At 42.5% G+C, this 24,356-nt stretch overlaps 1 protein-coding gene across 1 annotated transcript in view; it reads right to left on the reverse strand.

Moving 5' to 3' along the window:
* Positions 1-23,641, reverse strand: part of si:ch211-225b11.1 (uncharacterized protein LOC561694 homolog) — a 36,165-nt gene extending 12,524 nt beyond the window's left edge. Inside the window, exons 1-8 of the mRNA XM_061259532.1 lie at positions 23,177-23,641; positions 22,785-23,061; positions 15,787-15,921; positions 5,261-5,471; positions 4,687-4,819; positions 3,522-3,656; positions 2,250-2,353; positions 1,257-1,381 (exon numbers count right to left, since the gene is read on the reverse strand). Of these exons, the coding sequence (XP_061115516.1) occupies positions 1,257-1,381; positions 2,250-2,353; positions 3,522-3,656; positions 4,687-4,819; positions 5,261-5,471; positions 15,787-15,921; positions 22,785-23,031 (1,090 nt within the window). The 5' untranslated portion in view covers positions 23,032-23,061; positions 23,177-23,641. The remainder of the gene's footprint in view (positions 1-1,256; positions 1,382-2,249; positions 2,354-3,521; positions 3,657-4,686; positions 4,820-5,260; positions 5,472-15,786; positions 15,922-22,784; positions 23,062-23,176) is intronic.
* Between the last annotated feature and the right edge of the window lie 715 nt (positions 23,642-24,356).

A 24,356-nucleotide genomic window follows, 5' to 3' on the forward strand; every position in this document is an offset into this window, starting at 1 on the left:
AACCAGAAAAACGATGTGCAAATGCATGCACCTGGTAATGCCTGCCGGAATGTTCACCAAAACAAATCTCAATCTGAACTCCACAAAAGAGTGGCAGCAGCAGGGCGGCCTGTAGCGTAGTGGTTAAGGTACAGCGCTGGGATCCACAAGGTCGGTGGTTCGATACCCGGTGTAGCCACAATATGATCCCTTAAGCTTGCATTGGATTGCACCAGGATTGTCTCCTGCTTAGCCTAAACTGTAAGTCGCTTTGGGTAAAAGCGTCAGCCAAATGACATGACATGTAATGTAACAGAAATATGGAGACACAGAAAGACATGGCTTCCGTGGAGAGATGTGGTAACTGCATTGCAGAAAAGTGCACTTTCTCTTCCATTGACAAAAATGATCCTCCCTCCCTTCTAAAATGAAGTCTGCCTGAATTTCCCCACCTAAACCCTGAATATAAAATCTAAATCATCATAGGGGGGATGATTGTACAAGATTTGTTATGGCACGTCACAAAGCAAGGGAATCTGACCAACCTTATCTAAACTATCCTACCATTACACCTATTGTAACCAAACAAATGTTAAAAGAGCATGGAGTGGAGGCAGAAACACTGGTTTTCAAGGCCAGGCTCGATACTATTTAGCTTTTAAGCAAACTAAGCAGTAGGTACACTTCAGTGGTAGGAAAAGGCCAGCATTGCTGGACTGAATGGCCTGTTAGTTCATGTTATATTATAATTTTCTGAGTCTTAGTCAGATGGTTATGATGAAAACTTGATCTTTCAACAATTAGCCATTAGCACTCTGAAGTTTGGACCTGAATTCGCATAACATTCATATTTTATCTGAGCTTCCGTGAACTTGGCACACCTGGACCGCAAATTCCTGCAATCACTTTGAAGCGTCCTCAAGGTACCATGCTTAATTTGTTTGATCACTCTGCCTCCGGATCTCCACTGGCAGCACAGACGTGTTTCAGGGCAGCCGCCAGCTAACAATCGCTTCTCAGGATTTAATAAAGCAAATACCAGACATTTATGGCTCAATAAATAATATTCTGTACATTAATCCATTTAGGAGGTAAGATTAACCGGTTCCATTTATGACTTAAATAATGGCTATGTTCAGCAGAGGAACAGAGGTTGGTCATGGCTACCTCTAATAGTTCCACTTAACTCTTTATTCTGACTTCTGGACATTCAGACTTTTGGATCGCAGTGACACGTATGTTTCGAAAGATCGAAAGGGGGAGAAAGAGGCACCTACCGTCTGTGGCTATATTGTCAACGGGCAGGTTGTGAATGTGAGCCATATATCCGATAGCTGAGAATATCACAATGCCAGCTAACAAACTGGTGGCTGAGTTCGCCAGGCAGACAATCCAAGTGTCCCTGTATCGAAGAAAAGGAAATACGAACAGGAAGTTAATCGATTCAAGAAGGAGAGGGGGTATATGTGTGCTCGGCACCCAGCTAAAAATGTATATCGTTCTGTTAAATTGGATAAATTGCTCATATTTGGCACTTCAAAGTATTATTTGTTTTTTCTTCGCGCACACAACACAGCAATGTAATTTTTGCAAGTAATTTTTGAGTTTATTAACAAAAAATATGTTACAAAAAAAATGAATCAAGGCAAGCTGTCTGTAGACCGTTCTAGGCTTGCCTCTGTAATCACACTCTGAGATGTACTTTGGCCCTGGTCTGGAGTTCTGGCTCTGGGCCCTACAGAGTATAAACTGAAAATGCATTTGTGAGGTCAAGCGACGGGACTTTGCCCAGCTCAGCAGCGGGTACACCTGCCGGAGCGACTAAAGGGGAGATTGATTGATTGACTGATTCATTGATTGTCTGATTCATTCATTCATTCATTCATTCATTATCCTAACCCGCTTCTCCTGAACAGGGTCGCAGGGGGGCTGGAGCCTATCCCAGCATACATTGGGCGAAAGGCAGGAATACACCCTGGACAGGTCATCACTCCATCGCAGGGCACACACACCAATCACTCACATACTCGGGCAATTTAGACTCTCCAATCAGCCTAACCTGCATGTCTTTGGACTGTGGGGGGAAACCGGAGTACCCGGAGGAAACCCACGCGCACACGGGGAGAACATGCAAACTCCACACAGAGAGGCCCCGGCCGACGGGGATTCGAACCCAGGACCTCCTTGCTGTGAGGCGGCAGTGCTACCCACTGCGCCATCCGTGCCGCCTAAAGGGGAGACGCCTGTTGAAGAAGCTCACTGCTGCCCACCGTAAGATGTTGTTGTTGAACTTGTTGTAACTGGCCATGGAGATCATGGATCCGAAGCTGACCCCGATAGAGTTGAAGATCTGGGCGGCGGCATTGACCCACACCTTGAGAGGACAAACACACACACACACCAGACACCGGAGCGGGGGGGGGGGGGGGGGGTGTTAAGGTCTACAGGTGCACAGGCAGAACCTGTTCCAAAACAATTCCAATATCCTCCACTTTGTCCCAAATTTCTCAGATTCATCTTCTCTCTTTTTTACATTTTACATTTCACATTTAAGGGAGTAAATGCGTAACCAAGGCAACGCATACCAACCGCCACAAATTGTACCACTGACAAGTTATGAGGGAGGGGGGGGGAAAGAGCTCGGCCCTCATCACAAGCACTGCAGTGTCTGGGTCAAAGAGGGCAGGCATCTCTACCAATGACCTGATCTCCCCTGGGTGAGAATGGCCACCTCACAGGAATTTAACAATGGTCCCGCAACCAGAAGTAGAAATGGGCTTACGGTACCATCTCACTGATAATGGGCTTACGGTACCATCTCACTGATAATGGGCTTACGGTACCATCTCACTGATAAGGCAGGTGGTCCCAAAACAAACCAAAATACTGTTTTCATAGCTATATTGGAATGTTTTTGAACACATACGCTGGGGGGTTTGGCACTTTCTCTCCGTTTTTTTTTTTAATGTGACTGCCCATGTCTGAAATATTCTTTGCAAAGGCAGCTGGACCCTTGTCTTTGGATTTAGATTATTATTGATTATTCTGTAACGTAATAAAGCTGTTAACTTAATTAATTGTGAGTTGAGCATTTTGATAAAGGTTGATCCAACAGGTTGCTCTGCCCATCAAAGAATTTGGCGATTTCATTGATAACTAATGTCGTTGATAATAATGAATAAATGACATCAAATAAATACATTTTACATGGTTGGTTAAGTGAGGAGTTTTAACTGTTGATACACTTGTGTTTGGTATTCCGGACATTAAGAGCGTGTCGACGGTTAAGACAGCTGGTTTATGGTTTTTGAATGCATTTTACGTCATCCTTGCTTCCCCCAAAATATGTAGTTATACAAGCAAACAAAAACATGACAAAGTGTTTAATAGTGTTTGATTTCCAAAAGTTTGATAAGCCCAAGGGTTGGCACAAGAGGACCCTTTTGTGAGCAGAGAGGCCTGGCTTCAGTGTCATAAGATCGGCGCATTTTGGGGGGCGGGGGGGCGGGGGGGCAGGCGCTGATTTCCCTCAGTCACGGTACCTGGACCTCCAGGAGCTTGCCCCAGACCGGCGTCAGGAAGTAGAGAATCCCGTCCTTGGCCCCCGGCAGCTGCACGTTGTTGATGAGCAGGGCGAACAGGATGAAGTACGGGAACGTGGCTGTGAAGTACACCACCTGCGGGAGGGGACAGGAGGCACTGCTCAGCCTCCCGCTCCGGAGGAGGCCGGGACACAGCCACACACACTTCCGTCCTGCAATATACTGCAATATACTACCTTTAACATTACGCGCGTCATCCAAAGGGGGTCCATTAGTTCATGATGTGGACACAGTAATTGTAGCATAGTGTTCTAGTTTGGTCCAATCACCCTGAGGGGCGTGGGGTCAAGAGGTTCAGCTGTTGCTCAGACCAAATGTCAGAATAGGGAATAAATGTGATCTAAGTGACTTTGACCGAGGAATGATTGTTTGAGTTTGTTGAGATGGTTTGAGTTTCTCAGAAATTGCTGACCTCCTGTCTCTAGAGTCACCCTGAGGGAGTAGAATTTCTTAATATTGCACAACCAGGCTAAACTAGTTTAGATTCCACTCCACATTACAAGCTGAAGAACACAAATAAAAGAATTAGCCTTAGCTTCACATGTTCTGCAGGCATCTATACTAGTGTTCTCTGGCTTTTCACTGTACTTTATTACTTTACAGCCAATCATGTGGCAGCATCTAAATGCATAGAAGCATGCAGACTTGGTCAAGAGGTTCAGCTGTTTTTCAGACCAAATATCACAATAGGGACAAAATGTGACCTAAGTGACTTTGATCGTGGAATGATTGTCGGTGTCAAACATGGTTTGAGTTTCTCAGAAACTGCTGAACTCCCGAGACTTAGAGTTTGCAGAGAACGGTGCGAAAAAAACAAATATAAAATCCAGTAAGCAGCAGTTCTGCAGGGAAAAATGTGTTTTTAATGAGGTCAGAGAATAAGGGCAAGACTGGTCTGACAGGAAGGTGACATTAACACAAATAACAACACATTACAACAGTGGCGTGCAGAAGAGCATCTCTGAACACACAACGCGTCAAACCTCTTAAGTAGCTAGGCTACAGCAGCAGAAGACTAATAAGTCTAAAAAAAAATAAGTCTAAGAAATACCTAATAAAGTGCTCCCTGAGTGTACGCACACAAATAGAGAGACGGTGACTGTACCTTCCCGGTGGATTTGACACCTTTGAAAATGCACAGATATACAATAGCCCACGCGAGGATGAGCAGGCCGAACAGCTCCCAGCGCAAACCCCCCAGCTCCTCGATCCCGGGGGTCATCTCCAGTAGCCTACGGCTGGATCACAACAGGAAAATCGGGTTATTGACGCCCGTGTGCATCGGCGTATTTTTGGGGGGAAGCCCGCACCACAAATACACCGGGCGATGCTGCAAGGAAGTGGAATTCGACTGCAGAAAGTTCCTCTGCCATAAGTGAGGAGGCGAGCAAAATGGGAGTCTACGGGAGATGCCTTTGCACTCATCATCAAAGCCGTGAAAGGCGTACATCCATTTAGAGATGGGCTGTGGCAATCAAAACTTGCGGGGGAATATTGGGCATGTTGTTACTAAGCAGCAGCTAAGGCCGTCATTCACGGTTTGAACGTGTAACCTTTACCTTTCCGTAAACCAGGAACTGGGCAGGGAGCCATTGGCACTGTGCGTGTAAATGTGGTTTCCACATATTCTATGGGGGCAAAAAATTCAACCGTTTTGCTTCAGGGAATCAACAACTTACTCAAAGAACTGCTGGCTGGCAGACTGAAGGTGTGTGGAGTTTCCGGGGAAACCAGTGGAACAGTTAGCCAAAACATTCCAGGTATTGTTACAGGACTGCCAGGGTAGAGAGTTTCCGAAAGTGTTGAAGAGGTAATAGAGGGTCCAGGTCATGAGGACATTGTAATAGGTGCTCAGCACATAGGAGATGACAACAGTGGCCAGGCCCACACCTGGAGAGCAACGAGAACACAAGTCAGCAACCGCACTGCCACGCAAATGATGATGCTGCAGGTGTTGCTGCAGTAGCAGGTGTTGCATGCCCACTTTTCTGCTCGTGTTTTGGTTTCCATAGTTACAGGCCACAAATAACAACCTGAGGTTAAGCGGGTAAATGACCCAGGAGAGCAAAACAACAATGGACAATCAGTCCATCGCACCTACCTTTATCCCTTGCCAAGCGCCCAACTCAAAACAATGTTTTCACCACGCAAGGAGCCGAGGCCCTGCCTGGATCCATTTATGCATTTCACCAAAACGGACGGTCCCTGGGCACCCTCAATATACATGACCCAAAAAAACGTGAAATAAAATAAACAAAATGGGTAATAAGCTATGGCATATTCTACGCTGAAAAACAGGAAAACAATATTATTTCATACTAAGTACAATCAATTCAGAGAAAAAGTCCTGTTTTCAGCATGTGATAATTCTCCACCTCGAAAAGACAGGTGCCCCCATTTTCAGCACAGTTGAGGGCCACTGTGCTAACCCATGCATGGAGAGTGTTTTTAACAGCAAAGGAACAGTGGGTTAAGAAGTCCAGGGTGGTCACACATCACAGAGTACCCTGAAGTGGTGTAAGGTCATACCAGCTCCTAGCCACGGAAAGTAGAGCTTAACCCTTTAAAGAGCATGTTTCACGGAATGCCTTTTCAGAACTTTTCAGGGGAAGTCAATGTTCTAGAACTCCACTACACTTACCACTAGAAGCATTTGTGATCTCACACTGTAAAAGGGCTAAAAAAAGAAATAAAGTCAAGTCTCTTTGCACTAAGACTCCTTTACCACAGGCCAACTCTAAAGTGATTTATGCCAGAAGAAATAAAAAAAGGATGGAAAAGAAGAATGACCGGTCTCTTTGCACTAAAGTTTGGACCAGCGTTCCCCTCTGTTAAAACTCCACCTGCACTGCCCCCCCTCCGGGAAACAGCACTGTGAAATGAGTCAAAGAGACGTTTCACTGCTAAAAAAAAACAAAAAAAACATTCCTAAAGCCAATCGGCACGTCAACCTCGACCCCAGCGGGGAGGAAGAACGACTAAGCAGAATCACACTTCCGACTCCCAAGGTTGTGAAAACAAAGAGGAGAACAGTCACTGCAGAAACAGAAGTTGTGATTGGAACAGAGTTCCCTATTGAGGAGAGGATCCCTAATCAGGCTGGCCTGACTAACTGATAAAGTCAACTGGGCAGAGGACAGGTGGGGGGGGTGGGGGGGTTAAAAGTGTCTACAGTGATGAAATCATATGCAGTGCACTCCCCACACAGGAACATAATCACACTGGTGACGGTGAACATGACCATGAATCAGCAGTTCTGCATCGTACTTGCTGAGGTTGATGTGTACAGGAAATCGAGGGTTCGCTGTTGACTCCGAGAGTACTTTGACCCGCCGAACTCCTGCGTTCGGTTCACTCCGCGACGAAGGCTTAGCGTTTTGGCCGCAGAAGGAAGGGCAGAGTCATCGACACAGAATAAAGGTTACAGTGAAGTGCGCTAGGCACGTGCTCGAACAGACACGAACATGTAGTGCGCAAGGTATAATCACTACCCTTCTGCCCAGAAGCAAGCTCATGCAGGCTTGTGTGTGTGTGTGTGTGTGTGTGTGTGTGTGTGTGTTGGTTGTTGGACATATTAAGCCGTTTATATTCCAAAGGCAACATTAATATTTCATTCTGTTTTACACAAGTGATCCAATATTTAATTTCCAACATATTAAAATTGTATTTTTGCACATTCCCCATGACAAAAAAAGCCAATTACCCAGGTATGGAAAATGTGGTAAGTAGATTATCAGACCCAGGATATGTCAGTTTCCATCTAAAATGACATATTAAAATTTTCATATAAAAAGGTGTCTACAGCATTTATTGCGTGGGGAAAGCCAAAGAAAACTTGGTTGAAGGCAGGGAAATTTCTTTGAAATACGTTTATAAAGCTGTAAGTAATAGCATTTTTAAGGTTATTTTACCAGTAACATTTTACCTCTTCTTTTGTTTTTTTTCTTTTTCACCAAATTTAGAGTGTCAAATTGTAATCTGAACATACAGCAGCCTCCTGATTGCATTCAGCCAGGAAACTCTCCTGTATACAGGTGCCAATCCAGAGGATATTTGTTATTATCCTGAAATGTAAGACTTGAAATTGTATTGAAATATGATATAATATACTCCAACATTTAAACTGGAAAATAAGTACGTAAAGATATGGCAATATATTACACTAACGTGAAGTATATTATCAGGATATTTTTCCAAAAAGCCCATATTTTCCCATGGGGCAAGAACCAGTGCTTAAGCAGACGGGCCCCCAACATATGTGTTTGAGGAAGCCAACATCTGCGTTCACATATAACTCCGGTGTCCTTACATCTCCACTGGCATTTCATTATATATGTACTGTACCGTGTGCAGGTACAAACTCAATCTGTAAAAAGCAAAGATGCTTTCAAAAATACATTGTACTATAAAGAGCACTAAACAGTTAAAAACCCAGTCAAATCAATATTTCTTGTGACCACCCTTCGCCTTTTTAAAATCCTTTGGTCCTCTGTGGTAAGTTGTGCCAGGCATATTGGAGAACTTTCCACAGTTCTTCTGCAGACTTTGGCAGTCTCACTCTTCAGGCTCTCAAGGTAATCACAGACAGCCTCAATCAAGTTTTTTTATCGGAGAAGTAGCCTATTGCTTAAAACTATGTTACTTTATTTTTTCTTTTTTTTTTTATTATCTGTAACATCTCTTGTTTTGTAAAATGTTTGGATCTCAAATTTGCTCTAACACACTAATACAGGAAACAAAAAAAAAAATATATATATATATATATACATCTAAAACCAAACTTATATTGAAAAAATCTAGCACGCCAAAGACTTTTGCACAGCACTGTGTGCCTTTGGAAAACTGGCTTTCCTGTTGACGTCCAACAGCATCGCGGTTAAAGGAAAACAGTCCGGTCGAGCATGAGCCTGGCGTTATGGAATGTTAGCGTAGGCTCCAGTCATCCCGCCGGACCGGCAGCGTCCACAGAGGACAGCGAATCGAATAATCGTTCGGAGACACCTCTGTGTTAATACAGCGAGGAGGGCAACACAGCCACCCGAAATGAACCCCCCCGGGGGGGGCAAAAGCTTAAAAAAAAACACCCTGCCCCGAGCGCTATGTGAACCTTTTGTTATTTGGCTTTGGTTCCGGGGCTATCAAATTGAAAAACTTGTTCAAACAGGGGGGGGGGCAACAAGCGCGTTTGGGCTGACCGCGGGATCCACCGAGCTTGCGTTATCCCGTCACATCAAATCCCCGGGGGCTGGATGCCCATTCAGCTAGTCCTAACGGGACAATTAAACGCCAACTCCCCTTCCTCCGTATTGTACCGTGAGAGAGGAACGGGCTTTGGCTAATCCGGCCGGAGTTATCCATCTACAGTGTCTGCTATTACAGAGGCTCAGCCTGTTCCCATCGAGGCCAAACAAATTCCGCCGTTCGGCCATCCCCCCCAAAACACTAGTTTTTCCCAGAACACACACACACACACGGAAACAATCTTTCTTTGTTCTTTGTCATTTAAGAAAAAGTACATTAGGGGAACTGAAAGTGATGAATTCATTTCCATATTAAAACCATCAACACCACCTGTGGCTTTACAGCCGGAAATGCCTCACTGTATTTCACAAACAGGAGTGTCACCGTCACAAAACACTCATGGCTTTGACCAACTCCCTTCAGACATGTTTTTGTTTTATTTTCCCTTCCCTTTTGTATTGTCTGTAGCGGTCTTGTTTTGACTACTAAGATGTCTCCGCACTCTTGGCTGTATTCCTAAGTGTCCAGAGTACAACCACTCGGGAGCCAAAAGCTGTTTAATAAATGAGGCCTGCACAAATATAGCTTATACAGTGAAGATTTACAAAAAAAACAATTTAAAAGCCTAAAGTGAAACTGCCTTCTTGAAAGGTAAACTTTCAATTCTGTAAATTGTAAATACAAATTGCAAGCCAAATACAGGGATATACGGTTTGCATTCGTTGGTGCCAGTGTCAAGTGAACAGGCACGCAAACTCCAGTTACATAATGGGTGTGGTTTTCAATACAGTACACAAACTGATGAGTCACTCCAACAGGCCAACATTAAATAAAGGCCTTGTTTGTAAGGAGAAATAAGTGAACATGGGCAGGATTCGATTCATCTCATTTCATTTCATTTCATTTCATTTCATTTCCCTGACCAAACAAGTCACCACCTGTGCATTTTAGATATCTGTTATTTGTGTAACAACTGAATGCACATAATCTTTATAATTATATCCCACGGGTTCAGACACTGGTTTTTTAATAAAAGACAAGATCAAATAACCAACCCTAAAAACATAATCGGTATATGTGGCAACCGAAAATAAAGTTGGAATCCTGACACAAAAAACCTTTTTCACAATGAACAGAATATGAAAATGATGCATTGGCAAAACATCTGTGTTGCCATAAATAGATATCATAACTCAGAACAGGAAAAAAGACACTCTTCTCTCCCGTTCCCTTACCAACATAGCATCATGATTTAGTCTTTGAACACGTTGTGTTATGAGGCCTATGTAAAAGGGTACATAAGATGAAATGGAAGTTTCTTTGCATGTTAAAAACAAAATGAATTAAATGGACATAATTATTAGGACACCAACTAAACCATCTAACTAACTGAGCTACATACACAAATGCATACATGCATAAAAAGGTAAGGAGAGGAAATAATACATTAAGTGCTCAGTAGCTCATCAGAATAACATATCATTTAACAATATATTATGTGTGCCTTGGCACTCCCAAGAGGACAACCTAGAGGCAACTGGGCAGCCCCATCTAATCTTTGCAAATCCCTGCTGTTTAATTAAAAAAATTTACCTCATTAGAGGAAGTGACATCAAGGTCATAAACAATCAGAAAAATCAACGTTAAAGAGTGATTACAGGAAATAGGCTTGTATAGTTATCCCAGCAGTTCACATTGTATTTGTGGAGGCAATTATTCTATTATAGATGATATTACGCTACACCAGGAAACTACAGAGAGAGTTTTTTATTTTTTATTTATACTGTTTATCCCTCCCCCTTCTCTGTGAACGCGCTGACATTGAAACACCATTGGCTGTGGCAATTAGAACCAATTTTCAACCAATGAGCTCGAATTATTGTACAGCTATAGATGTTTTGGTACAGTGCCAGCCGGTCAACTTCATATTTTGAAACCCGAATTTAAGGACTATAAACACAGGCAGAGGGTGAGTGGACATGTAAACAACTAAAACCAGTGTCAAAATCACAAAATAACCTCAGAGACTTATTTCTTTTTTTAAAGTGAAAATAAAAGTAGGAAATGGATGGAAAACAGGACATAGATGTTCACAGCAAGATGTCATTTATATGAACAGAGAACTGCCAGACATTTTGCAAACAATATTTCTAGTGATAGCTAGGCCTATACCAGGACATTTGGTGGCAACAGTTCACTGCAAAAACCAAACAATATACTATATACTATAATCTATATACTTAACAAGCAGATACATTTTAAATCTTTCTTTTAAAATGTTTTCTTTGAAATATTTATATCTTTTTTTTGTTAAATAACACAAACATTGCAAATAAGGAGAGACAGTTTGCTAGTGGGGTAAGACTATTTAACTTGACAAAGAAAAAGTAACCTAAAACAAGCTAATATTTTCTATTAGAGAGAATTAAAAAAAAATTTAGTCTCATTAGAAGACTAAAGCACTTGTTAAAGGACATTTTGGGAAATATACCTTTTTTCCGACTTTCACGAGATGTTCGATTTCATTTTCATTTTTGTGAATTCACTGGCTCGGTTTCCATGTTAGCATAACGTGTTAGCATAGCATACAGACTAGCTGTAGGTTACCGCCTTCAAAGCAAATAAATAAACCTTACAGCAACTCCGAAGCCATCTTATTTACACAAGCTATCGTGTGTATTTGAAATAAAAAGTGCAGGAAAATGAGAGACGTTGTTTTTCGGAGAAGTTGGAACTATAATCGCTGAACACACACATGCATTCTTCCGTCTTCTGCTGGTTGAGCACAGTGATCGATATCTCAATCGATATAGGTCTATCAGCTACAACCAATCATGGAGTTATTGAAACATCTCCCAAAAATAATGGTCAGCTGCCCATCGAGTGACATTTATCACTATATAATGCATTACAGTATTATCAACGTCATGCATACGCAAACAGCAACAATAATACAAATTTATTTATATAGTACAGCATATTGCTATACGTGCAGTTGGGCTATCCCAGTAGAAATCTCTAAACGTGCTAAATACCGCTTAACCAGCGGAAGGATACATGTGTGTTCAGCAGTTATAGTTCCAACTGTCCTGCATGTGTATTTCAAATACACAACATCTCATGGACTGTAAATAAGACAGCTTCAGAGTTGCTGTAAGGTGTATTTCCTCACTTTGAATGAGGAAGTCTACTGACTCCTATAGGCTTCCAGTCTTCGTGCTCAGCAAACACGTGAAACCAAGCCAGTGAATGCACAAAAATTCAAATTAAAATCTCATCAAAGTCACGGGTAAATCAGAAAAAAAGGTACATTTCCCAAAATTTTGGTGTACTCCTTGAAGACAGACTTTTCAGCAGAGTCAAAGAGGATGGTGACAATCATAAATTAGTATGTACTTGTAAGTTATACAGTTTTTTGGTGAAATTGTGTTATGTTTAGTATAGTTGAGATCTGTTCTAAGCAAGAAACTAATAGGCACCATTTTTTTTTTTTTTGCAATGACAGGCATATGACATTTACCATGTGAGACAATATATCAAAAGAATATACTTAAAGGACTACCTTGATTTAGGCCCTTATCACTGAGTCAATATCAGGCAGAAATGAGTGATAAATTCAAGTGACGGACCCAAAAGTTTTGACCGGGTAGACTTTCTCTGTCTTAGAGGAGATAAAAACTAAGGAAAAAAAGTCCTCAGGTTAGAACAGGAAAAACCAAATACCTTTGCCCAAGAAAGGTGATGACTGCTGATGGATGGGTTTTTCTTTGAGTGTCTAGCCTATGTTCTGTATATCCACACCATGTTCTAGTTCAGATATTCATTTTCTGATGAAAGCTGATCACCATATCTCGTCAGCGAAGAAAATGCATATATGGGTTTGTCATTCCCAAAAAAAGGGGGGGGACACAATCCAGCTTAAAGCAACGGATATGGTTTATGTAGAGCAATGACCTCCTGCCCATGCCCAAATGAGACTGCCTACCAGCAGGCTTAAGGGTCCAAAGTTTTGGTGGGTTTGCACGGAACGTACTCAACGCAGTTATCAGGTAGGCATGCATACAAGAGCCTTTATCATTCGCTGGTGCGGAACAATTTCAACAAGCAGTATGCAATTGTCTGGCATGATTAAATGATTAAAACCATCTGCATGATATATTGTGGATATATAGAACGCATTGTAAACGGAATTTCATGGAGTTTTTGTTTTTGATCGGAGTTCAATTGTTTTCTCAATGACTTGTTCAAGTTATACATGTTAATACTTATATATAACTTCAACTCTTAATGAGGGAGTGCCAGCAGTCAGTCCATCAGACTTGTTATAAACTTCTTAAAGCCCCAGACAAGATCTATACATAGTTCACTTTATCCGTAATTTAAAAAGAAATTAATGAATGCATCAATGAACAGGGTTTATACAGTATGGGCCAGTAAATGGTCCAGGAGGTCAAGGCTAATTCTTATGCAGATTTAAGTTTCTGTCATCATCTATTAATCCATTAACTAATCCTGAAATCATTAGTGCACTGTCATAGTAAAAATATTATGTTACTGTAATACAAAAATAACATGAGCTCATTTCTTACCCATGTCCTTTTGAATTTTGTGAAAAAATATTTTTTTGTTTAAAATCTTCTACAATGTTGATCAAATCTTTGACTGCCAGGAGTGACTTTTTAATCCAAACCGTTTGGCCGAATTGGTTGCTCAAAAGACAAAGTGTACTGGGGTTCAGTCTGAATGAGAACACAGTGAATAATCACTCAAACACCAGGTGAGCTTACAGAGACAAGTCTGAAAGACTGACTGGCAATTTTCAAATGTTCGGCAAGATAATCAACCATCAACAGATCATCAGAAATCATTTGGTCAGGTGTCAGGTAGAGATGTCTTTTGGAAAAACACAAATCTAACACATAGAATTTTTTTTTTTTTATTTTTTTTTTTTTTGAGGATCACACAATGGACACAGATAGAGGGGATGTCCACAGAATTTCCATGTGTTCCCGTGCAACCACAGTCCAGCAAAGACACCAGTGAGTGCTCCCTCATGCAACCTCTTTTCTTCCCACTGGAATGTTTTCGTTCACTACTCATGCTATTTTTTTTTTGGGGATGGGGATTGGGGGCTTACCCAGTTTTCCAAAACTGTGGTCTTATTCCAATCACGTATTTTTCCTTTTACTAGCTCCTGACCCCAAAAAATTGATCGAGGTCCGCCATCTTTAAGGACATTCCAACCCCGTCAAATGTGCCTTCTGGGAGCTAGATGTAGAAGTTAGGAACTTTCCTGTGAGCAAGAAGACATCAGCACGGAATATTTTTCCGGAAAGCCTGATGTATAAATAATCGACCTGTGGATGGACCTCTCCCCTGACTCTGTAACTCCCCTGTGAGTCTGTAACTGACGTGGCTTCCAATTGAAATTCAAATCTGCCTAATTCCTGTTTTCTAGATTTCCCCGTCTTAATTTATTTTTAGGATTAGAAAAAATTGCATGAGAAAAATAAGCAATTGGAATGAGCCCACATTTATAAAATGTGCCATACAAATACTTAACTGAACACAATAGAATCGAATCAGCCCAGGAGCATAGCCTTTGGGAACTGGCTGAACATCACTGACAATGGATTAGTGATATTTATTTTCAATTTTAACAAAGGTCATCAGTGTTAACAGCTTTTTCAATACTGACTGTATTGCTGCTGCTGAGGCAAGCAACTGTTCAACATCATGGGAATATCGGTATATGTTAATCGATTTTGACAGTTGTGGTGAGTTCAAGCGGGCAGTAACCATGAAATCTGTATGTACTACATGGCCATTCCATGCTTATCATAAGCACATATTATAAAAAGCTTCAATAATCATATTCCAAATATTTTTCCTGTCAATGTTGCATTGTTAAAAATGCTATTTAATTGATAAGGGTATATTTTAAACAAATATTTTAATACTACTGATTTAATTTAATTTAAGTATCATTACACAAGGCGCTGTGTGCAATTAACAATTTGACCTGAACGCAAATATATTCTACTGGTATACAATAGACTGTAGCCAGGGAAATATCTGACCAGTGTTTGCAAATGCATTACCGCTTAATTTGAAATGAATTAACCCTTTGTATGTGGGTTATGTAGCGTGCTAGCTCACGCACTGTAAACGGGGGGACAGAAGAGAACTACTGGGTGGGGCAGGTGAGTTCAGTTTAATATCAATACCCCATTGCTGACAGAAGATCCTGGCGTTTGAAGATTATAGAGGTGTAGTCTTGCGTTAGCACGGTAGAGGTTTCTGAAAACCGTTTTTGGCTGCCAAACGCCTCTCGGTTAAGAATTAGCCGTATAACCTGACACCATGGCTAACACATTACACTGTGTGAAAACACCTGCCTTCTGTTTTATTCATCAGAGCACGGAGCTCAGACAATGGCTGTTGCTACACAACCCACTCCCGAAACAGTGCAGTCAGTGACCCACAATGCACTTCTACAACCCCCAGCCGCCCCTCCATGTTAACAGAGTAGTTTATACCCTGCCATCCCCTTTTTCTTTTGTTCTTTTTTTTTTTTTTTAACCTAGGGGGTGTTTCACAAAGCAGGATTACGGAGTTAGCTGGATAACTGCGCGGAGAAAAAACCCAGAACAGCCTCTTTTTTTTTTTCTCCCGTGTCCACGATCGACATTCTGGGAGAATTCCGAGTTTTTAAGTTATCCAGCCAACTCCGGTAATCCCGTTTGGAGAGACAGGGCCCCGGGGGGGGGGGGGACTGGACCTTTAAGACACGGAGCACTCAGTGGCCATTTGCTGGACTGTTCCATGCGACACAGAGAGGAGTGGTGAGGATGGAAGTGTGTGTGTGGGGGGGGGGGGGGAGGTGCCGGATGCGGAATGTCATGCTCCCCGTGTCCGGGACGAAGGCACCGGCCGGGGGGGAGGGGGGGGGCAGTTCTCTCACCTTTCAGCAGGGGGCAGATTTTGGCGAGGGCGTGTACTGGTCCCAGGCGGGTGTACTGCCCGATGGCGTACTCCATAAACAGCAGAGGGACCCCGCACAGGAACAGCATGATCAGGTACGGCAAGAGGAAGGCACCTGGGAACGGACAACGTCACGGGTTAGCTCACCCTACGCAACACAGGCCGCTGGGTTCAGCCACTCCCCTCCAAAACGAAGGGGTCTGCACACAAGCAGAGACACAGACGCTTGGACCGCCATTTTGATATGTGACATAATTCCTCTGCACGGCCCTGATAAGGCCACGCCCTGTAACGTCCACAGCAGCAGTCAAACCAGGGGCATTTCCTTGCCACTCATGCCAGCAATGCACTGCTAAACCAGTTAGAACAGAGCAGGGCAGGGCAGGGCAGCCACCAACCATGCAGGGTCGCGTTTCAACCTCAACTTCCTCATTCCACCGCCGTTTAAATACCGGCTCAACCTCCATCTCTAGCTATCGAGCGCTTTGTTAGGGTTGAATGAAAATGCAGGACGGCCGGTCTCCGGGAACAAGTCCGGGCAGCCCGTGTAGTCCGTACTACCCCCTCTAAAGATAAGGAGGGCAAAGCCTTTGAGAGCCCTTAGTCAGTAGTGACAGGGGACCCCGCCCCGCCCTACACTGGTAACAGTGAGACAACAGACACCGAGAGCCGCAGAAGATGCAGTTACCAGTGACGATCCGTGCAGCACAATGCAGAACATAGAGGACGACAGCGAGGTCGTTTTTCATTAAATGTTTAGTAACGAACGTGTGCTCAGTTCAATTTGCATGGCAAATTGTCCGTTTTGTTATCACTTAGTTATCACATCTGCAGAACTTTTTTCATAGCCTTCATTCCAGGAACACTCAAACCAGGCCCTGGAGAACAGTGGCGCTGCTGGTTTTAATTTGATAGTTAATTGATCAATTAATTCCACTAAATGACCAGGTGATTTACCTCACATGGTGACCCAGGTATAAATAGATTTGAATGCTTTTATTTTAAGTGCATACAAGCATAAAAGCATGACAAGGAGAACATGCAGGAACAGCACATGATTACACTCTCACAGACATTTGCACGGGAACATGGCACACGCCTCACTGGAGTCAGCACACTGTCAGACTTTGGCCACGGTGTTTACAATCCCAGGTCAGTACACCGCAGACCTGGAAACCTTGTCCTCTGGTTTGGCTGATGTAATATTCAATTGTATGAGGCATTCTAGGAAATTAACCACCTGTTGAACCTGTCTATAACTCAATGGAATAATTCCAACATGTAAGACTACAGAAATATTCAATAATGCAAGAGAACCTTCACCTTTGAATGAGAACCAAAAAAATGTAAACAGATAAGCAATCTGCCAGCACTACAGCTCATCGCGTTGAAGGAAGGTGAAACAAGGAAGTTCTGCTGAATACGTTTCAACAGACACCAAAACATTGGTTGCTAGACAATATCCACTTTCTCACAGAGTCATTCTATTATGCAAGAATTCAGAGCCACATCAGCAAGCACCAGGCGACAAAAAATAGTGGCTTGAATATGTTTCAGTCATGTACCCAAAAAGACAACGACAGTATGTTTTTTTGCTGTGTCATTCTACCTTGCAAATATTTTCTCACACGTCAGCCAGGCTACAATTGGCAGTGCCTTGAAAAAAAATCATCAATCATGCTTGTCCATACATGACTGGCAACTAATCCTTTAATCAATCTAACGTCACTTGAATCGTGTCCAGAGATGCTCTTTTGCATGTTGTAATGTGTGGTTATTTGCATTACTGTCACCTTCCTGTCAGCTTTGACCAGTCTGGCCCTTCTCCTCTGACCTTTCTCAGTAACAAGGCGTTTTTGTCCGCATAACTGCTGGATGTTTTTTTGTTTTTCACACAATTCTCTGCAAACACTAGAAATATATATATATATATATATACATACATATACACACATACACTTTTTCAATATTTTTTTTAAAAACTAGACCTATTACACTCTTGGCATTATGGTAGACCTACCAGTAATAAACACTGACTACCCCAAGTGTTTTATATGAAAAAGAATGAATAGCCTATTATTGTGGTTATACCAGATAAATAACAAATAGGCTGTTTGTTATTTAGTTGGTATAACCGTAGGAATTGCCCATTCATTATTTTTCATATAAAGACAACTGTGTGTATTGTTTATTAAATTAGATCAACAGTAGGCGACAGCCACAACCGCAACTGGGGACAAGATGAATGTTTGATGCACACACAAATCTATGCATGTCATCAACAAGACAAACGTTGTTTTAATCAAACATTGCGGCACATGCCTAGCTGGACCTGCAGTTTGGACCACAGAACTGCATTAAGAATTGAACAGCCATTCTAATCTGTGAAATAAGAATTAGCTGTTCCAACTGTAATGCAGTTCTATGGTCTACTCTACTTGTTTTTTAAGTTTCCCTACACTAAGGGGCCACACCGACACAATCACAGCTTTGATCCACGGTGGTAATGTCATCACTCCTCCGATCTGGAAAAAGTGCACGCTCGCAGTTAACAGCAGCTTTCCCAACTCTACCGACACTGGCTCAGGCGGTAAGAGCAGTCGTCTGGCAGTCGGAGGGTTGCCGGTTCGAATCCCACCCTGGGTGTGTTGAAGTGTTCTTGAGCAAGACAAATGCTCCTGACAAGCTGGTTGGTACCTTGCATGGCAGCCAATCGCCGTTGGTGTGTGAGTGTGTGTATGAATGGGTGAATGAGAAGCATCAATTGTACAGCGCTTTGGATAAAGGCACGATATAAATGCCAACCATTTACCTACCACCGGCTGAACTGCACAGTCACTGTGCTAAAACAATTCCACACGCACGCAGGCAGGCAGGCAGGCAGGCAGGCAGCGCACGCACACGCGCACGCACGCACGCAGGCAGCGCGGGTGGATGGTACGGACATATTGAGCAGCGCACTCCTCGGGGTGAAGAATCCCCTCACGACTGAAACCCCGGCCGGGTTCGATTCCACATTAACACACGCCCTTCCCTTGCCGCCTTCCCTGCAGGGAGGCATTTCCCAACTAAATTAGTAACGTGCAGCAAGCAAGCAAGCGTAACAGGTGCTCTGCCAGGGAGGACAGACTACGAACAAACCCGTGTAGGAAGCAACCTTAGCTCCGTACGCAAGCGTTTTTTCTCTTTCCGTCGCATGACTTCGGAATGTTCATGAACAACAACCACCCTTGTATTAAGATAAAAAAAACACACCAGCCAGTCATATAAAACACTAGTCAGGATTCCTTAAACCTCACAGTTCTCAGTTCTTAATCGCCTTCCCATTCCTCAACAAGATCATGAATTATTCTCTAACCTCCTGAACTCTGACAAAAAATATCTCCTCTTGCATTATGGGATTGCCCCTTCTTGTTGGAAGCTTGCATTTTATACCCTTGGCAGGAGGGCGGAAAAACGAGGGAGCGAGGACATATAATTGCCCCCCCCCCCCCCCCCCCCCCATTCACATTTAACATGGCCTCCATATTTCATCCTGGCATTTTGGGGATTCCCCCCTTGAAGCAGGGGAAGGGAACGTCAGGGACAAAGCGTACAATTTGGACTCGAACCCAGGCCCTCGGTCCTCGGGGCAACACTGGGGTTAACTGTCGGACTCCACCACTGCCAGAGACAGGGAGTCGATTCCCGATTACGGGCCACGTCTCCCCACCTAGGGCTGCGGCCTCAGCTGGAAGCGGTCCCACATTTCCACATTTGTTAGCATTTAAACGTCTTCGGGGGGGAAAGCTGATTTCCCACGGTCACTGCATGGAGAGAGGCCTGGTTCGTCACTGCCCAAGGGCATGCATGCAGGCTTGAGCTCACCAGCAAATCCAGAGATCTGTGTACAGAATGCATTCGGTAAGGTGTCCACACCGCTGCTGATCTGGACGGCCAAAGAAGCACCAAAGGAGCACCAAAGGAGCACCAAAGGAGCGTCAAAGGAGCGTCAAAGGAGCACCAAAGGAGCGTCAAAGGAGCACCAAAGGAGCACCAAAGGAGCACCAAAGGAGCGCCAAAGGAGTGCCAAAAGAGTGCCAAAGGAGTGCCAAAGGAGCGCCAAAGGAGCGCCAAAGCCCTTTCACTTAGAAAAGGAATGCAAACGAACTGCACAGACACTCAGTGAGCAATTTATTAGGCAGAGCTGTACACCAGCTTGTTAATGCAAATATTTAATCAGCCAATCATGTGGCAGCAACTAAATGTATAAAATGGCATGAGTATTTCACAAACTACGGCTCCCCTGTGATTTTCACACACAATTCCGTGTCAATTCTGCAGCATAATATATTTGGCATTAAAGCAGGGGGGAAAACCTGACAACATGTAGTCTGACAATTTTCTACAGTTTCAGATTATGTAACTGATTTTCATAGTACTGCTCAGAACAAAGTTATGGTCATTCATAAATGCTAAATCATGCTGCTTGGCAATTTTTCACAGATAATTGATCGCTTATTACAACAGAAACATTTGGTGTATGACTTCAAAACTTCTAAGACGAGTAGATATTTTGGGTATAAACAGCTACAAAGTCAAATGGACCATTTATTTAAAAATGATACAATTATACGATTTCTGGGTCTGCCTAGGAAATCATTTTAAAAAAGTGTATATTCAACCATGTAGTTGGTATGGTGCAATCGTAGAAGTGACCTCCCACACAAAAAAACCTTTCTGCAGTGGAAAAATACAAACTGGCAAAGTGTGTGTGGTCGGGCAGACTGTACAAAAAAAACAGTATCATTGGAGGCTTTAACTTTCACCCAGACAGGAAACTCAGTCAGAATGGTTTAAAGACAAAACGTGTCTATTAGTGCCCTGTGTTTGCTGTGAAAACACATGCAAATTTAAAAAACACAATTTTTCTTTTCATAACCTGGCTGAAGAGCCCTTTTCTGTTTGAGTTTGAACTTTTTGGTGAACTGAGCAGTAATCATAATCTCCATCCAATCTGTAGGGCTTTCGTAGGGGAATCTGTCATGATCTTTGATCATGATCTGCCTCATTAGTTTTGAAAATACTGAGTGCCAGGACAATGTGGAGTGGAGATGAATGCAATTTAACAAAAAAGCTTGTGACTCATGTGAAATTTCATCTACATTTATATAATAGCGCCATAACTTTTTATTCCACCACAAGTTAACATTAATGTCAGTAAAGCAAGTTATGAACAACACTGGAGTCTGTGAGATAACCCTTTGAAGAAAAGGGCTTGAGGAGCAAAGGTTCTTCAGTGAGCATCAACATCGTGCAGGGGAAAAAAGGACTACAGACAAAGCATGTTTTTGTGCGGGATAAATCCTGCACAAACGGCTTAATCCTTACAATTACAGGCCACTAAATACCTTCAAAGAAAATAATACAGTAAAGATGCTTAACAGGGCACTATTTGAGAGTCATTAGACTATTTTCCGTTTGTGTACTTTGCCGATATGATGGTAGAAGTTGAATGCTGTTAAAAATGTCCAAAATTGGGAGATACGGTGAATAAAAAATTGAGGAAAATATTTACCAAAAAAATAGGGAACACTTGAGCACCTTGAGTGCTGAAGACATGAATTTATTGGGCTTAGAGCCGCTTAGCTGCACTGCTGCATATGTGCCGACACCACAACCATATTCCCCTCATCAGGAAAACCAGCACACCTCGCAAACGGTACAGCACAGAAGAGTAAACGCATCCTATGTCAAGGTGTGGTCACCGAAGGAAATGCGCAATCAACAAAAAGAGCAATATACAAATGCCTCCAGAATATGTAACAGAACAGAACAGAACAGAACGCACATGTATAAATAAATCAACACACACATACATATTACATATACATACATATTACACAGGTGTACAAACATACATATACATATAAGGGTATAAGGTCAATACGGTATGTATATATATTTTTTCGTTTTAATTGCAATATTTGTCAATCCAGAGACAAATTAAGAGCTACTGTATTTCAGTTATTAATCCAGGGTGCCTCTGCTTGAAGAAGCCCATGTGCATTATCTCCACCTCGGGGTGATGGCAACACAATACCCCAAAAAACTAAATTGGGAAATAGTATGTCCCAATTGTTTGAAATGGACAGAAGTGGCAACGTTTCCCACAGGAAATCAACTTACACAGCTGGATATTTTACTGAACAGAATTCAGGGTAAGTAGCTCCCTCAAGGGTACAACTACAGCAGCCAAGCTGGAAATTATAGGCAGAACCTGTCACAGGCCAAGTTCTCTGACCATAATACGACACCACACAATGCATGTGCGTGTCATCAACTGGAATCGGGATTTACAAGTTGTAGAAAAACAAATGAAATGCATATGAAGTGGGGAAATAGCCTTTCATATTGCATTTTGATTTATGGCCCTGCTGAATGAGCTGCATTGCCTTCTCCAATGACATAGTACAAAGACCACACTGCATGGTTAGATGGACCTTCATCTGGGTAATAACAATGTCACTAAAGGGGTCATTATGAGCTCATTTCGTCCATTGGAACCAACAGCATGTGACTAACATCATGCATTTCCGAACACCGGGCAGAAATACAGGAACACAGAAAAGCCAGTGTACTTAGGAAATATGATCCACACGCTGATTCTGTCGTTTCGGTACCCCCATAAACAATTATGTATTGAAAGGGATAGCATACAGTACATGCTGGTGGGCCTACACCTGGTGTGATTCGGTGACGGCAGAAAAATATGGCAGATGACACATTCTAAGGTGGTCTGTTGAACATTAACCCGATTGTAGGGATTGTCGGAGTAGCAGACGCAATATAGCCTATCCAAATCATCCACCAGATAAATTGCAATACAGTCTAATGTGTTGGCTGAAAGGTTTGTCTTTCACATCAATTTGAAAGATCGTCTGTTGTACAAGCACATCACCGTTTCCCTTTTCAATGGAAAACTTGCATTTTGCTTACCTCCACCGCTCCTGTAACAAAGGTACGGGAACCGCCACACGTTTCCCAGGCCAACCGCGTACCCTACAGATGCGAGGATGAACTCCAGACGCCGACTCCACGTCTCTCTTCCTGAAGTTGCGCGATCCCCATCATCCGGCACCACCACCTCACTGCTTAAGCTTGGTTTCAAAGTAAACTCAATCTCCTCTTTGCAGCCCCCATTGTGAACCGAAGTGGACATTGGATTTTCGGATCCTACTCCCATTATGGTTTCTGATAGTACAGGCACAATTATCTAGGCAATAAATCGGTTATTCACAAATATTAGTAAGGCTATTTTATTTTATTGTATTAATTTTTTTAACGTTAACGGATTACACCGGAAAGATGCTTTCAGAAAATATACCTACCCTATAATTCGCTTTCCGACAAAAACGGAACTAAGTCAAATGTGTGAACCAGTCAACGAAAATGTATGCCCGTGCGAAATTGTAGCGAAAAATTGGCGTACAAAATATGCTAATTGAATACAATTTGCTAAAAAATACACTGAAACATTTTCGATGTTACACGCAAAAATATGCGACAATTGTGCATTACTGGAAACCTATACGCATACGAGGAGAATTCAACTGTAGCTAATAGCTATACAGTTTAGACGATGCAGCAAACAGTAAGCCTACAGACCGCTAACTACAGTACCACTAACCAGTGTGAACCATAAGATGTCAATCAGTCGAACGGATAGACTACATTCGTTTGTGTGCCTGTTTATGTTCCATTCCGAGTTACTAGTTTGTTACCCGCCTCTGTTTTCCGTAGGCTACTTTCCCGTAAGCCATTGCATATGGTCGTGCTCCGATCTTGTCGGAGAGCCTACTTATACTGTCCTGCGGCTCCGGCGCCGGTTTCTGATGTTAGGCCCCCGACAATCAACGTCACAGCGGGCAGTTTGGAGGCGTGTTTAAGTGCGTAAATGTATTTGGTTTCAGTTTTGACTGGCCGTGTTGCTGCTCATCGTCGCTAGTGGTCTGCGAGCGCGTGTCCCTCGTTTTATCCTCGCTGTTGCAACCTTCTCAGATGGTGTAATCATGATCAATTTTAAAATGAAACATTCCATCATCATCAATCAGAGTTTCGACAAACCATCTCCACATCCATGTTAACCCATAAAAATCCGGACCCACTAAACCATAAAGGACAATAATGAGGAATATAAAAGACAACAAATTGACTCCAAGGAACATATTTCTGGAGCAATTTTAAAATTTTACCTCCTAGGTTGCCATACTCTGCTATGTAACATTTATGTCACATTGGGCTTTACTGCTAACTGTATAGGAAGGCTATAGCTCATGTGAATAAAATAAAAAGGTATAGGAAATCTATCAAATAACTACACAGAATTGATTCTGAGTATGAATAAATCATAAATAAAAAAAATAAAAATATTTGAATTAATAGGCTAGTAATTCATCACTAATATTGTGCCATCTGTGTCACATAATCTTTGATTACATCTTTTAATTTCCAAGACCCGGTGTAAGATAATTGTCACAACAAAAGTGTCAATGGCGTTTCAGGAAGTTC

Source organism: Conger conger, chromosome 11 (genome assembly GCF_963514075.1).
Source record: "Conger conger chromosome 11, fConCon1.1, whole genome shotgun sequence".
Taxonomy (NCBI): Eukaryota; Metazoa; Chordata; class Actinopteri; order Anguilliformes; family Congridae; genus Conger; species Conger conger.